General features: G+C 54.0%; 1 protein-coding gene across 1 annotated transcript in view; it reads right to left on the minus strand.

Moving 5' to 3' along the window:
* The window catches only part of NKD1 (NKD inhibitor of WNT signaling pathway 1), an 85,588-nt gene extending 74,282 nt beyond the window's left edge, over window positions 1–11,306 (minus strand). Inside the window, exons 1-3 of the mRNA XM_082710961.1 lie at window positions 11,086–11,306; window positions 10,922–10,954; window positions 10,061–10,194 (exon numbers count right to left, since the gene is read on the minus strand). Coding sequence (XP_082567087.1) covers window positions 10,061–10,194; window positions 10,922–10,954; window positions 11,086–11,110 — 192 coding nt within the window. The 5' untranslated portion in view covers window positions 11,111–11,306. The remainder of the gene's footprint in view (window positions 1–10,060; window positions 10,195–10,921; window positions 10,955–11,085) is intronic.
* Between the last annotated feature and the right edge of the window lie 3,074 nt (window positions 11,307–14,380).

Genomic DNA, 14,380 nt, shown 5'->3' on the forward strand with positions numbered 1-14,380 from the left:
AACCACTGGCAGGGGCTAAGCGGTGCTGCACACTTGAGACAGGACGTGTACCCCTGGGGGACCCCAGTCCCCACTCCTCCTGCATGTCTCCCACCCAGCCCACGATGTCCTTGATATGACTTCTCTGGCCCTTTAAACTCTGACCATCCTTTAGAGCTTCTCACACGCCACCTCCTTCAGGAAGTCCTCCCCAAATCTCCATAGCCTGGTGTCTCTTGCGGCTTTATAACCCTAATAGCTCACATGGACTGGGCACACACTTCTGTGCCCGGCAGTTACAACCCTTCTACCGTCGGAGTCCTGACAACCAGCTTGTGAAGCGGATTCCATTACCATACCCACGTTACAGAGGAGGGAACCGAGGCCCAGACTTGATTCTTCTACTGGCCTCCCCACCCCCATCCATTCCCCACCCTTCTCTATGCTGCTCTGTGCCCCCGGGGAAGCTGACCTCCTTAGACCAATTTGCTGAAGCTTCCTGGTCTCTGGCTCCTGGCTTTGGACAATGGGAGGTCCTGGCAGGAAACCTGAGGACACAAGGAGAGGTTGGGGTATTTCTCCCCACCCCCAACTCCCTCTGTCCCACGTCTCTACGGTTCATCTTCCACATATAGAGCTCTTGCCTGGCTTTTCCACTTCCTCAGCAGTGCTTCCTGTAGAGATCCAAATCCAAAATATCCAACATTTCCTCCCCTGCGCTTTCTGCCCTGGGACAGTGATATCTCCCTGCCTTTTGCCAGGGGCCAAGTACTCTGGGTGCCTCAATACCCCGTGAAGTTTCTGTTAATCCTTCCCACATCTTTAGAAGTTAGTATCTGCTAGCACCCAGGATATCGGGCTCCAGAGTGCTCGCTCTTTAACCATCACCTATACAGCCTCAAGCCCTATTCTCCTTCTCCTGGTCCTTCCCCTGCTGGGTCCCCTGGATGAGCCCCGAGAGCCAAAGGCTGTGCCCAGGTCAATGCAGACATTCCAGAATCTCTGCCTGAGCCAAGAAGATAGAGTCACTTGATTCCTCTTTATCCTCCAAATTATTTTTACAACCGAGAGCCTGTCCTCACATTCCTTCTTCCCAGCCACAAGAGCTCCCCCACTTCTGCCCTGCTGGATCCTGCCCTGCCATTCGTCTTCTCTCTAGACAAAGACCAAGGACCATAACTCGCCTGAGCAGGCTGCCTTGCCTAGACTGTGGTCCCTCCTCAGCCAAATGAACTTCAATCAGCATCTCAAACAAACTGGAGGCTTTCTCACACACTACTGGCCCATCTAGCAGACACTCAGAGCGCTATTACATGACCCCCCCCACCTTGCTCCCCACCACCCCTTCCCTGATTCACCCTTGAGCTGAGATCAATGGCACCTCCAAGACCACCTGACCCAAGGCCAGTTGGCACCCCCTGCTCTAGACCCTCAGAGCCCCCAGAGTGTCCTCCAATATTCCCCTAACACTATCTTCATTGTTCAGTAGCCACTACCCAAACCATGAGCCAATCTAATGGCACTATTGATGCAAAAATCCCAAGTGAAAAATAAGCAGATCAAATACAGCATTTTAGAACAGCCATGTGTCGTGATAAAGAAGGATTACGTTTGGGAATACAAAGGAAGTTGAACACTAGGAAATCTAGTGAGGTAAATCTGTACATAGTCATTTGTTACAATCGCAAAGGTTGACAACACCCCAATAGCACTGGACAGAATTCAATAATAATTCCTGGTTTCAAAAATATTAGCAAGCCAGGGGTTAAAGAAAGCTTTCTTAACTAGATAAGCAACAAACTGTTATTAGATAGTATGGAAGATTCTAACCAATGCAATAAGATAAGAAAAACGGATGAGAGGCAAAGATGAACGTTCAGGTCCACTAAACTCTAAGCTCAGTGGGGTAGGAGCTATGCCGTATGCTTCATAGTTTCCATACCACCCTAAACACACCCAAATATCTGTGGAAGGCACAGCCACCCAGATGAGGGCTGAGCCCCATTCAATGTTCTCAAAGCACCCAGTACTCCTCCTCTGAGATACCCATCACAACTTAAATTGTGTCATTTGTTTTCAAAAATACTTCTCTTTGTTGGAGGGGATGTGGAGAAAGGGGAACCCTCTTACACTGTTGGTGGGAATGCAAGTTGGTGCAGCCACTTTGGAAAACAGTGTGGAAATGCCTCAAAAAATTAAAAATCGAGCTACCCTATGATCCTGCAATTGCACTACTGGGTATTTACCCCAAAGATATAGATGTAGTGAAAAGAAGGGTCATCTGTACCCCAATGTTCATAGCAGCAATGGCCACAGTTGCAAAACTGTGGAAGAAGGCAAGATGCACTTCAAGAGACAAATGGATAAAGACGATGTGGTCCATGTATACAATGGAATATTATGCAGCCATGAGAAAGGATGAATACCCAACTTTTGTATCAACATGAACAGGTCTGGAGGAGATTATGCAGAGTGAAATAAGCCAAGCAGAGAAAGTCAATTATCCCATGGCTTCACTTACTTATGGAGCATAAGGAATAACATGGAGAACATTGGGAGAAGGAGAGGAGAAGTGGGTTGGGGGAAATCAGAGGGGGAAACGAAACCTGAGAACTGGACTCTGAGAAACAACCTGAGGGTTTTGGAGGCAAGGGGGATGGGAGGTTAGGTGAGCCAGGTGGTGGGTACTAAGGAGGGCACGTGTTGCATGGAGCACTGGGTGTGGTGCATAAACAATGAATTTTGGAACACTGAAAAAAAATTAAATTACAAAAAAAAATACTTCTCTTTTCCTACTAGAGTATAAACTCCATGAACACAAGTGCCATGCTTCGCGGGCGCAGCGAATGTTTACCAGGCCCAAAGTAGGTACACTACGTCCACTCCACGAAGAGGAAGGACTATCTGTGGATGACTAAAATGCGTTCGTGGTTGCTAAGTTATAATAAATGATTTTATCCTACTTCATAGCTGGAAAACCCCAGGCCCAGAGAAGGGAGGTGACGCCATACCACCATGGCCTCCTCTGTGGGTCCTCTGAAAGGCACGAGCCCCCCACCAGGCCACGCATACAGGGCGCTGCCCATGTGGCTCAACGAGTTCAGAAAGTGAAGCCCAGACCCATCCCTCCAAACGAATGCACAACCAGGGCAACCCCAGGTGGCCACAGCCACCTCTCTGGGGCCAGGGCTGACCCGTAGCGGGACCCGAACTTTCCTCGCAAAGCCTCGTGATGGTTGTCCCCACGGACAAACAGCCTCCCACTGCTTCCCCCCATGAAGTTATCAAAGAATTACTTAAGTCTCTGCAAGTGCTTGTTTGTAAAAGCTTCTCCGCCCCACCTGGGCTTGGCAGGAGGGGCAGCATCCTTGGGCCCGCCCTTTGGGGAGTGATCCGGCTTTTCCTCCAGCCCCTGAAGGCTCTCGGCCATTCTTCATGTGGAGAGTCTGAGGCCAGCCATAAAGAAGCAGGCAGCCTCCCAGGATAAACGGAGCACGGTGACATCAAAGACCGCCTTCCAGATTAAACAACTGAGGCCTTCAGCTCTCTCTGGCGTTTCTTCCAGGATATTCTGGGCTCCTGCCTCAGTTCTCCCTCAGATGGAATGGCAGACATTTTGTTTGTGAGAGTCTGAATTTTTTCCTTCCTCAGGGGCGAGGGGGAGAGGGAGGAGGCGCGGGGGAAGGCAGGGTGGGGAGGGAGAGAGCGAGAGGAAGAGAAAGAATGTCTGTGAGAGACAAGAGCCACAAAAAAGAACATGTGTGAGCGAAAAAGAAAGGGAAGTCAGGGAGGCAGCCGGAAGCGCCTGCTTTGGAATCCAACAAGCAACCTAAAAATTCCAAAAGTTTCTAAACCAAAGCACACTGCGAACCCACAGCCAGGGAGGGAGGCAATAAGAGCCCCCGAGCTGGGATCTGTAGGTGCCTGGCTCCCCAGGGCTAGCAGATCCCTTTGTGGGCCGGGGCACTGGCCTCTTCACCAGAGGGTCCCTTGGCACTCCTCTTTCTCAGACACATCAGGTAAACCAAGGCAAGGGACCCTCTTCCCTCAGGAACCGTCCCTGTGGTTGGCTTGTTACCGCCTCTTATCCTCTCGCCCTTGGGGTGCCTATCTCTGCCTTGAGTACAATCCAATCCCACACCGCAGGCCCCCCATATCCTACCACCGCTGGGCTTCTGGCCCTTCAGCCGACCCTCCTCTCCACGCAGGGTAGCAGGGCCCACCGATCCATCCCAACACCTGGAATAATGCCCCCGAGTCCCCAAGTCCATGACGCTCTCCATTCAGCAGCTCCATGAGCATGCTGCTGGCTGGGGCAGCAGGCTGAACACCGCCCCGTCCCTCCACCTGTCTCGGGGACAGGTAGCTCGCATGTGCCAGGGGCCAGTAACACACAGGACTTTTCAGAAAGCCTGAGCGCCAGGAGAGCTCTGCGGGCCCCACACGCTGTAAGCCACTTGAAGTCCGCTCTCCCAACACAAGCAGCACCGAGTTCCCAGGGACAATGTCGAATCCCGGGCCTCCCACAGGTACTCTGTGCATGATTACCAACTTTTTCCTCCCACACCCTCTTCCTCAGGGCCTCTCAGCTCTCTATTTAAATGCCACCTTCACTCAGCTTCCCCTACGTACTCCAGTCTGTTGATGTCCTGATTCCTTCGTCTCCTTTAAATCAGACTAGAAGCCATGGGAGGGCAGGGACCACAGCTCGTTTAGGTACCCTGTATCCTCGATGCCTGGCCCAGCTAGGGATTTCATAACGAATAACAATTCATTATTGATCACGATTAATAGATGAGTGCCTGACAACAAAGGCCTGGTCCCACTCTTCCTTCTGCCTGAGGAAGAGGATCTGGGAGAGAATGAGGCAGGGATGGTGCCCGAATCGATCTTCATTCATTCATTCATCCAGCAAAGACATCATGAGTCCCCACCACATGCCCTCGGGCTAACGCAAGGAAGATGTATTCCCGTGAAAGTAATTCTTTCCTTGCTGACTTTCCGTAGACTTTTTTTTTTTTAAGATTTTATTTTTTTAATGTATTAGAGAGACAGAGATCACAAGTAAGCAGAGAGGCAGGCGGAGAGAGAGCAGAAAGCAGGCTCCCTGCTGAGCAGAGAGCCCGATGTGGGGCTCGATCCCAGGATCCTGGGATCATGACCTGAGCCGAAGGCAGAGACTTTAACCCACTGAGCCACCTAGGTTCCCCTTTGTAGACTGTTTTAAGCACTCATAGGGATGGTTGGGTCCCTGTGGGTCCCTACTGGAGCTTCTTGGCGCAAGGAGGAGTCCTCTCTGCCCATCCGGGGCCCACCCTCTCTCCTCACGTTGGCCATCCCCACTGGGTGAGGGGAAGCACCATTCCCCCGAGTTCTAGGACCTGGGAGACATGCCAAGCCTGCTTCCTGGTTCAGCCTCTCCCTGGGTTTATTACAGTTTGTACGAAATGTGAAAGTGCAGGGGCTGTAACTGAATTCAAGGGACTAGAACATGGGCCTGACTCAGGAGAACTTCTTTCCCAAAGAGAAGTTCCGAAGGCAGGATGAGATGCTCCTCGAAGTCTCCCAGAGACCACATCACAGAGATTTATTAAAGCCTTGCCCACCACCCGCCCTCCAGAGGAACCCGGCCTAATTGAAAGCCAGAAGCCCCAGCTGGCGCTTTGCCCAGCTCGGGCCTCCCCAGTCTTTCCCCGCACCCCCAACCCCGGGGTAAAGAAAGCTGCCAGGTAGGGCTACAGAGCTGATCCTGGGTGCCACGGGCAGAGGAGACCCTCCCGGAGAACCCAAAGATGCCTCCACCAACCTCAAAGCAAATCATCTTCTAATTCTGAAAACACCAAATATTTAATTTATGCTTTACCTCAAATGTCAAGTCTACCTCCCGGCACATAGCTTTGAAACCACGTAAGGAGGCCTAACGCTTTCCATATGGTGAAGACATGGGGCCTTTTAATTGTGCCAACTGGTATCATTCAAGGGTGATTCCCCTGGAATCTGGCAACTGGGGCAGCAGCTGGGCCAACAGCCAGCCTCCAACCCCATCACCCAGCCCTGCATGGCCTCGCGGGCTCCGACACAGCCTGCGCCCTCCCAATCTTCCCCAAACATCAAAATGCACTAGGTGCCCCGTAATTAAATTACCAGCCTGCAGGAAAGCCACCTTCAACCCCGAAGCAGGTTTGCCAGGCCCGCAGCTCTCTGCCCCATTCCTAAGGCAGCTCTGCTAAAAGAGCAAAAGGGCCAAACCCGGGGTTGGGGGCAGGTGAGGGGATGGGGGGGTGGGCGGGGCATGGCCTTAAACCTGGTCTTACACATTCACATCGGTGCCCACAGGTTCAAAGATCGGAGCACAGGGCCCCCAGGTTCTCCCTGTCCAGGCATGCTGCCATCAGCTTCTCCACGTCCCCTACACGACTCCATCCCTCTACCAACATTTTCCAATTCACCCATTATATTCTAGGACATTTTCCAGACCCGGTACTCCCGATTGGTGTTCTCTCATAACTGCCTGTTACAGCTTTGTGTTTACCACTCCTTCTTTATCTCTTTGAGATTATTAGGCTTATTGAAACTTCGAAGTGTCTATTGCATTGCTGTCCGGCATAGAAATCGTTCACTTCATTGTTCGTGGCTCAGAGTACTTGGACCTGTCCCCATCCCTCATTATTTTTCTCCTCTGAGCTCCCCGAGTCCTTGAAGCCCCGCCCTCAGTCCAGCCCGCCCTCAGTCCGTGTCCATCCAAGTGCATCGACAGTGGACGGTGGGGCAGGGGAGGGGGGAAGCCTCTGGATTCATCATCTGGGCTCCCATCTCTGCCCAACCTGTGCCTCAGCAAACCTCCTAGTATCTTTCTCCCTTTTGAACTCATTTTGAAGGGTCACTTGCCATAACCTTGCCAGGGCTGAGGATATTATTACACCCATTTAGCAGATGAGCTTAGATAAAATGGCTTATAGGAGATGGTGAGCTCTAGTGGCAGAGCCTGGCCTCATTTATTTTCATGCTCAGGATGGCAGGCTTAGGTTAGTGCCAGCAAAGTCACCCTCTCCCGCCCCAGGACCTTCCAAGCAACTGGGACCCACCCTAAACATTGACTAAGCTACTCAGACCGGGTCAGGAAGGAAGAGGGCCAGCAGGTGCCCCTCCTGCTCCTGCCGGCCCACCACCGGCCTCTTCCCAAAGTACTCAGCAGCTGGTCAGCATGCTGCTCTCTGGAAATGAGTAAGGGAAGAACCCTCTGGGCAGGTGTTCTAGCACAGACCTTTGCCACTCATGGCCCGGTTCTCTAGAAAGTGCTTCCGAAGGAGAGAGAAAGACAGAGTCCCCATCAGCCGGCTCGCAACTTTATAGGGTTAGGAAGAGGAGTGAGACAATGTAAGCAAAGTGCCTGACATCCACGGGAACTTAATAAATAGTGATGTTCATTGCAGTAATAATAATGCGAGTTGAATGAACCACTAATGGGCCTCCAGCCACTTCAGTGAAAGGCAGAGTGGAGACAGAGACCGTCCATACGCCAGGCCTAGGGCTGCCGGAGGGACCTCTGCCAGCCCCCAGCATCCAGCAGACCTTGGAGCCCACACCCTACCTCCTGACGATCTAATGGAAGAGCCTATACAGCCACCCTTTTTGCCCCACTGGGAATCACAGAAATTAACCTCGGCGGGAGGCTGCCCACTGCTGTCTCATTCAGTGTTTCTCCTAAACTTCGGGCATTCCGTTTCCACAGTCACAGTTTTGACCACTTGTACTTAATAGTGTGCTTGGAATCAACTTTCAACGCCTTCTTTCAAGTTAGCTTCATCCTAAGTGATAATATCATGGGTTTGATGTCCTAGTTATTATCTTTTCCGGCAACAGAAACGCTTGACTATTAAGATAACAAACATTCCTTCAGGCACCACCTGAAATCAGTGCACAGGCCCCCCCACTGCGCAGCCTCCCACCTTGGGCTTCCCCTGACCTCTCCCAGGGTGGGCTCGTCATCCCCACCCCAGCAGATCTGGTGGCTGGGCCAGGGCTGGTAGGAACCCCGGTGTCCAGGTCCCAGTCACCAAAGCAGAACTCCCCAGTTAGCAGAGTCTCCCTCCCCCTAGTATCTTGCATGAGGCCCGCCCTCCACCACCCAACATATGTCACACGGATGGCTCTGCCTCTCACATCTTCAAACATGTTTTGAACAAACATTAATGACCCCTCAGTGTTTCTCTGAGAGAGGGGGTGAGGAAGGGAGGGGGAGCAAGCACCACCCCATGCTGTCCTCAGCTGGGGGAAGAAAACAGGCAACAAAATTCCATGACTTCACCAAAGCCACAGACTTCAGCTGGGGCCCCCTCCCCACCCTCCCTCATCTCCCCCAATGGCAACTTTTACTGGTTCACATTCCTCTTGCTGGGAATACTACTATTTAATTAAAAACGACAGACTTTTGTTTTCTTCTCCTTCCTTCCTCCTCCCTCCCATCCTCTAGGACTGGATGCCAAGGAGACCCACCAAAAACATGCGGGTAACATTTGTTATGGCTTTGAAGATAAAAGTCAATTGAAGTAAGCCCTCGCTGTATTTCAAGTTTCCCCTAAAGCATGGAGCAAGCTGCCTGGCAGTTGAGGAAAGGAAAAAAAAAAAAAAGAAAGAAAGAAAAGAAAAAGGGGGACTGCAAATAAATGTCATTCTGCAGGAATACTTTGTAAAAATAAACAGGCTGAAAAAACCCAAAACTTGATTAATGGAAATCCACTCAGTTGGCCTCTGTCTTGAGCTGCAAATGCATTTGTTCGTATAGCTAAATCGGATCATTTTCACCAGGCTTTAAATAAGTAAGTAGATCAAAAACTATAAACGGTGGGGGAAGAAAGGGAAGTTTGTAGTTCTATTTCTAAAGGGCCCCAACCGCAGTGCCCCCCACCCAGCTAGTTTTGACCTTTCCTGGGGGACAGCAGCTCTAGTGCCAGCCCAGCCAGAAGAGGAAGAAAAAGGAAGAAGAGAAAGCCCCCCAGCTAAGCGAGGCAATGGGAAGAGGTGCGAGGGGGGCTTCTTCCAGATGCAGAAATTATTCCATACATGCACAAGCGTGGACTTTATCGCCAGGTTCACCTCCCAGCACCAGCCCCTGCAACTAAGCGACCAGCCCAGGTGCCACGGCCCCAGTACCAGAGAACGTACACACACACACACACCTGAATCTGAAACCTCCACAGGCCCCTCCCCAGCCCATGGACAAGACCAAAGAACTAACCAGACCTGAGACTCAGTCTGTTCCCCTCTAAGTTTAAAAAAAAAAAAAAATTAAATGTCACATCAAAAAGTTGATTCATCCTTTGATCCTTGGCTTGCTCGAGTTCCACGCAGACCATCTGAAAGCCCCGTGCAGAGTTCCCGAGCTCTGAGGACATCTGTGAGCACCAGTCCCAGGCCAAGAGCTGGGGCTGGACTCACTCACTCCCCTGTCTCATCCACCGCTCCCCCAGGAACAGCTCCAACCCCAGCAACCTACTGGGGGAAGGCTCAGGGTGGGCCCTGGCGACAGCAGCAGGAGAGCCGCTCTCTCCGTGTGGGCCAAGTGAAGAGGTACCAAGTCTCAGTGCCCCCCAGGCTCTGCTACCCAGATCACAGCCTCTTCTACTGGGCTTCCTGACTGAGCAGATGGAGTGATGAATGCCACAGACACTTGGAACACATTTGGAGGCCAGCACAGTCCCGTCCTCCACCCTGATGCCTTCCCTGTCTTCCTAGCAAGCACACCCCCTCTAAATCCACCTTTGAATACTGGACACAGAAACAAGGTAGAGAGGTCAGTGCAGGCCCCCAAACCCCTCCAGCACACACAAGCTTCCCCACATACCAGACCTGCACCACCTCCTCACCTAGGACTTTTCCCTCCCCAGACAGCCCTCCACCACCAGCTGGATGGGAGACCGACACCCTAGCCACCTCTAAGGTTCCCCAAGACATGTTGGTGGGGCAGAGGCAGCTGCAAAGGGACTTCTGGACTTAGAAGCTGTGCCGAGAGGGTGCCAGAAGTTGGGGTTGGTTGGGTAAGGAGACCCGTCTCGGGCTGAAAGGTAGGTGAGGATCGTACCCGGGTTCCTCTGCCAGCCGTGTCAGCCGCGCGCAGCTGTCGGGGTCCAGAGCTACCGCCGGGGCAGCGCTGCCTCCCGATCCACTCCTCGATGCCTTTCCGAGCCCAGGCGGCGCTCACGGCGAAGCTGTCACCTGGGGCGGGGAAGACATGAAGCCCCTGAGTCTGGCCCCTGGGCCGAAAGTTACCCGACACAGAGTGGGCGCGGCAGAGACAGCGGGGACAAGATGGGGGGCGGGGGTGAGCGCCGGGGCACCATCCGCGAGAGAGGGACGCAGGTAATCAGAAGAAAGGGGTTCAGCTAAGCCTCAGGGGGCAGAGACCCAGATGGGATCCTAAAGGGGGAGCAGCACCCTGGAGAAAGGGTGTGGGGATCAGAAGAGGCAGCGATAGAGGCAGGACTACTGAGGAGCGGGGCGAGGGTCGGGTGCAGTGAGCACGGGACGGGTGCAGGGAGGACGAGTGCACGGAGCACGGGATGAGGGGAAGAGGGAAACTGGGGGTGAGAAGAGGAGCGCAGTGGGCGCAAGAGCCCAGCTTTCGGGAGGAGGGACTGAGGGCCCGAAGGAGAGGGGCAGGATCTTGGGGGAAGGGGCTTAGGAGTCTGAAGAGAGGGCTCAGAGAGCGCGGAGGGCGAGGACCGCAAAAGGAGGGGTTGGGGGTCAGAAGAGAGAGCACAGGACGGCGGTGGGGCAGAAAGGGGGGCGCGAGGACTGCTCCCGGAGCGGGTTTGTGGGAGCGGTGACCAGAGCTGGGGGTGGGGGTGGCCCTGGTAATAAGATCCCGCGGGCTAGGCCATTCCGCCGCGGTTCGCGGTGCTTCCCCGTCCATCCCCCCGGTCCGTGCCCCGCGCGCCCCTACCTTCCGGACTCTCCCTGCGCTTGCACACGGCGGCTGCAGGCACATCGCGCGCGGCGGCGGCGGCGGCGGCGGGAGCCGGAAAGAAAGGAGAGGCAGAGAGTTAGCAATCGCGGGGGCGAGGGCGGCCGGGGCCAGGGGGCCGGCGCGCGGGCGGGGACACTGACCCGGCTTGGAGTGAAGTTTCCCCATGCTGGGGGCGCGGCGGGCGGGGGCGTCCCTAAGCCATGCGCTCGGCCCGCGGGGCCGGCGGCTCGCCGCGCCGCGCCTCGCCTCGCTCTCCTCCTCCCGGAGCAACCCCGAGCCGAGCGGAGCCCGATGCGGCGCCGGGACCCGCTCCTGCCGCCGTCGCTGCGGCCCGACTGACGCCCGGGCGCGCCGAGCCCCCAGCCCGCCGCCGCGGCCCGCGCCTCCCCGCGCGCCCATTGGCCGGGCGCGGCTCATCAAAGGCGAGGCGGGCCGCGGAGAGGGCGGGCTGGGGGCGGGCTGGGGGCGGGCCGGGGGCGGGCCTGGAGGGACGGGCTGGCGGGCCGGGGCGTGGCCAGTCGCCGCGGGGCCGACACAGCGCCCCCCTCCAGGCTGAGGTCTTCAGCTGGGCGCGGGGTTGGCGGGGCGGACAGGTCCAGGGACCTGCACCCGGAGACCCAGGGACCCGGGTGGGGGAAGGGCCTCTGTCCAATAGGCGTAAGCGTATTGGGACAAACACCCTCCCGAGTCCTGTCTTCTCTGGAACAACCGCTGCCCCTCGGTAACAGTACCGTGCCTGCCCTCCGCTCTATTTTTCCTCGAAGAGGGCCAGGCAGGAATCGTGTAGGCTCCAATTTACAGGTGATGTAACTGAGGTCGGAAGAGGAGACGCGGCTGCTGCGCTGCCCCTTCCCGATCTTAGCACGACCTGATTTTTGCAGAAAGTGCTCGCGGATTACTCGCCCCATGTTCCCACTCCGCCCCTCTAAGTTTTGATCTGGGATCCAAGAGGAGCTCCCACCGCGCCTCGAGCCGGTTGTGGGCCCAGCCCACTCCTGGCAGCTGCAAGTGTCCGAAAGCCACGAGTTGCCAACCAATCGCTCGGATGCCTCATGCCAGGGGCCCGTGGGTGCCCTCCCGGGGTCGAGGCTCGCTGCCAGCTGCGCGGCCCGGAAGGGGGTAACCGCTGGGTCTTTGATCCTCCTCGGTTTCCGCTCCCTGCCGCAGCTCGCCAGACCCAAGGGCTTGTTTGTTTTGTCTGGGGAAGTCTCTGCGGAGGGGAGAGCGACATCAAGGGGTTCCACCCCACCTTTGTGGTTCTCAGGGAGAATGACTGCCCCGCTGGGGACACCGCGGGCTTGTTAAGTTCTGCCTGGTACAGGGCGGCCTGGGCGTGGGAAAAGAAAACCCTGTGCTAAGTAGTGAGGATCGCGGCTCTGCCCCTGGGACTGACTTCACTGCGTGAGCCTCAGTTTTCTGATCTGTAAAATGGAGGCTCAAGTCTTCCCTTTTTGCCAGCTCCTTGGAGCGGCCGTTGCCCAAGAAAGATAATGTAAGCAACATGTGTAAAGTTGAATTTTCTAGTAGCCACATTTTCTTTTTAAGTGAAAAGAAACAGGGATTAAAAGCAGCACTTACAACGATGAGCACTGAGTGAGGAACAGAATTGCTGAATCACCGTATTGCACACCTGAAACTAATAGAGCACTGTATGTTAATTACACTTCACTAAAGAATTTAAAAATAAAAGGAAAAATTTTTAGAAGCTTGTTGAGAACACCAAAAGAAAAACATACAGGCTATCTCGCTCATCAACATAGAAGAAAAGTAAAAAGAAACTTGAATGAGATTAACTTGAATAATACATTTTGTCTAACCCAATACCCCCCAAAATATTATACTTGCAACATATAATGAGATATTTTACATTCTTTGTTTGGCTATTTGAAATCTGATGTGTTTTACACTTAGAGCACATCCCCCACCCAGACTCACCACATCGCAAGAGATCAATAGCCACGTGTGGCTGGTGGCTGCTGTGTTGGGCATCACAGCTCTGGATGTCTCAAAAGGACATTGGGACCTGCGGGGGCCTCGGAGTCATAAATCTCTTAAAATGTCTCACCCCACAGTGTCTCATCAATGTCTTAACTTCCACCGTCCTAACTTCATGTTTCACACACCCTCGTTGGTGAAAATGAAAGCTAATCTTATAAGCAGGTATATTAATGCTGTTGCGGGCTGGTTTCATTGGAGGAGCACTTGGACTCCCGACAATAGTGTTTCTGGTCATTTTATAGCACGCTTCTTTACCCAGACCTGCTACATGCCCATCATCCAAAGTCATGGCTAGCCCTCCCAACGACTCTCTGCTCCAACACGGGCCTGGACTTGTTTTTACAAAGAAAGGAAATCACTAGGCACAGAGAGGTGAAGTCACTTGTCCAAGGTCACACAGTGAGCCAGCGACTGTGTTCACTCCACGAGGCTGGCCCAATATAGTCTCAACCTTGCATCCCATAGTTAGAGAGTCCTTCATCTGGAAACATACTGAGGAAGTGTCAGGTGGGTACAGACAATGTGAGGTTACTTCAGGGAACATTCCGAGACCTTCGACCATGCCTGAGGGCACCTAGCAACTAGACAGATGTCGCTAAATATCCCACAGGGCACAGAATAGCCCTCCAAAACAAAACACTATCCGGCCCCAAACGTCAATATTGCCAACATGAGACCCCTCTACCCCCCAAGCTGTAGGAAAACAAAAAAGCAGAGCAGGATAACGGGAGTCAAGAGTAGGAGGGAGGTGGGGGGTTCGAGCGTTTGATTCAGAGAGCGGGAGCTCTCCTGCAAACCCCTCCAGAGGAAACCGCATTCTGTTGGGGTTGCTGACAGACTCTCTCACCCCCCCACCCCCCACCCCCGTGCCAGGGTGCATCGAAATCAAAGCAGGAACCCTTGCGCGTTCTTTCTCACAGTGCTCAAAAAGTTGGTTACTTCCTTAAACCGGTCATGGCTTTCTTCTTTCATGAGAAAAAAGTATCCCCTCTCCCCTTTGGGAATTTCTTTTTACAGTTCAAAAAGAGATAAAAGCAAGAACTAAAACTCCGCAGTTACCAGTTTGAGTCTTGAGGGAAGTAAATCCCAAATGTCCAGCCCAGACACAAAGGCCTCCCCTCCACCTTCAGCCTGGCCCTTCCCAGCCGGGCAGGCGCCGGGGACTTGCTGCTGCTGCTGGAATCGTGACACCAACACCCCCCCCCACCACCACCAAGCTGGCCCTGGGGCAAGAAACCAGAGAGGTGGGCCTCGTGGTGAAACCTTAGCCAGTCCAGGACTCCGGGGAGGGGCTCCCTGGACGCCACCAGACCACCGTCCACCTGGGGCAGCTTTTCGGCCTGCGCCGGCTCCCGGCCCCACAACTCACTGTCTTTTTATGTGTTTTAATAATTTATCTGGCCCACTTCTTGGGCTGAATACTTACAGTGACACATC

The sequence above is a fragment of the Mustela nivalis genome, assembly GCF_964662115.1.
Source record: "Mustela nivalis genome assembly, chromosome: 18".
Taxonomy (NCBI): Eukaryota; Metazoa; Chordata; class Mammalia; order Carnivora; family Mustelidae; genus Mustela; species Mustela nivalis.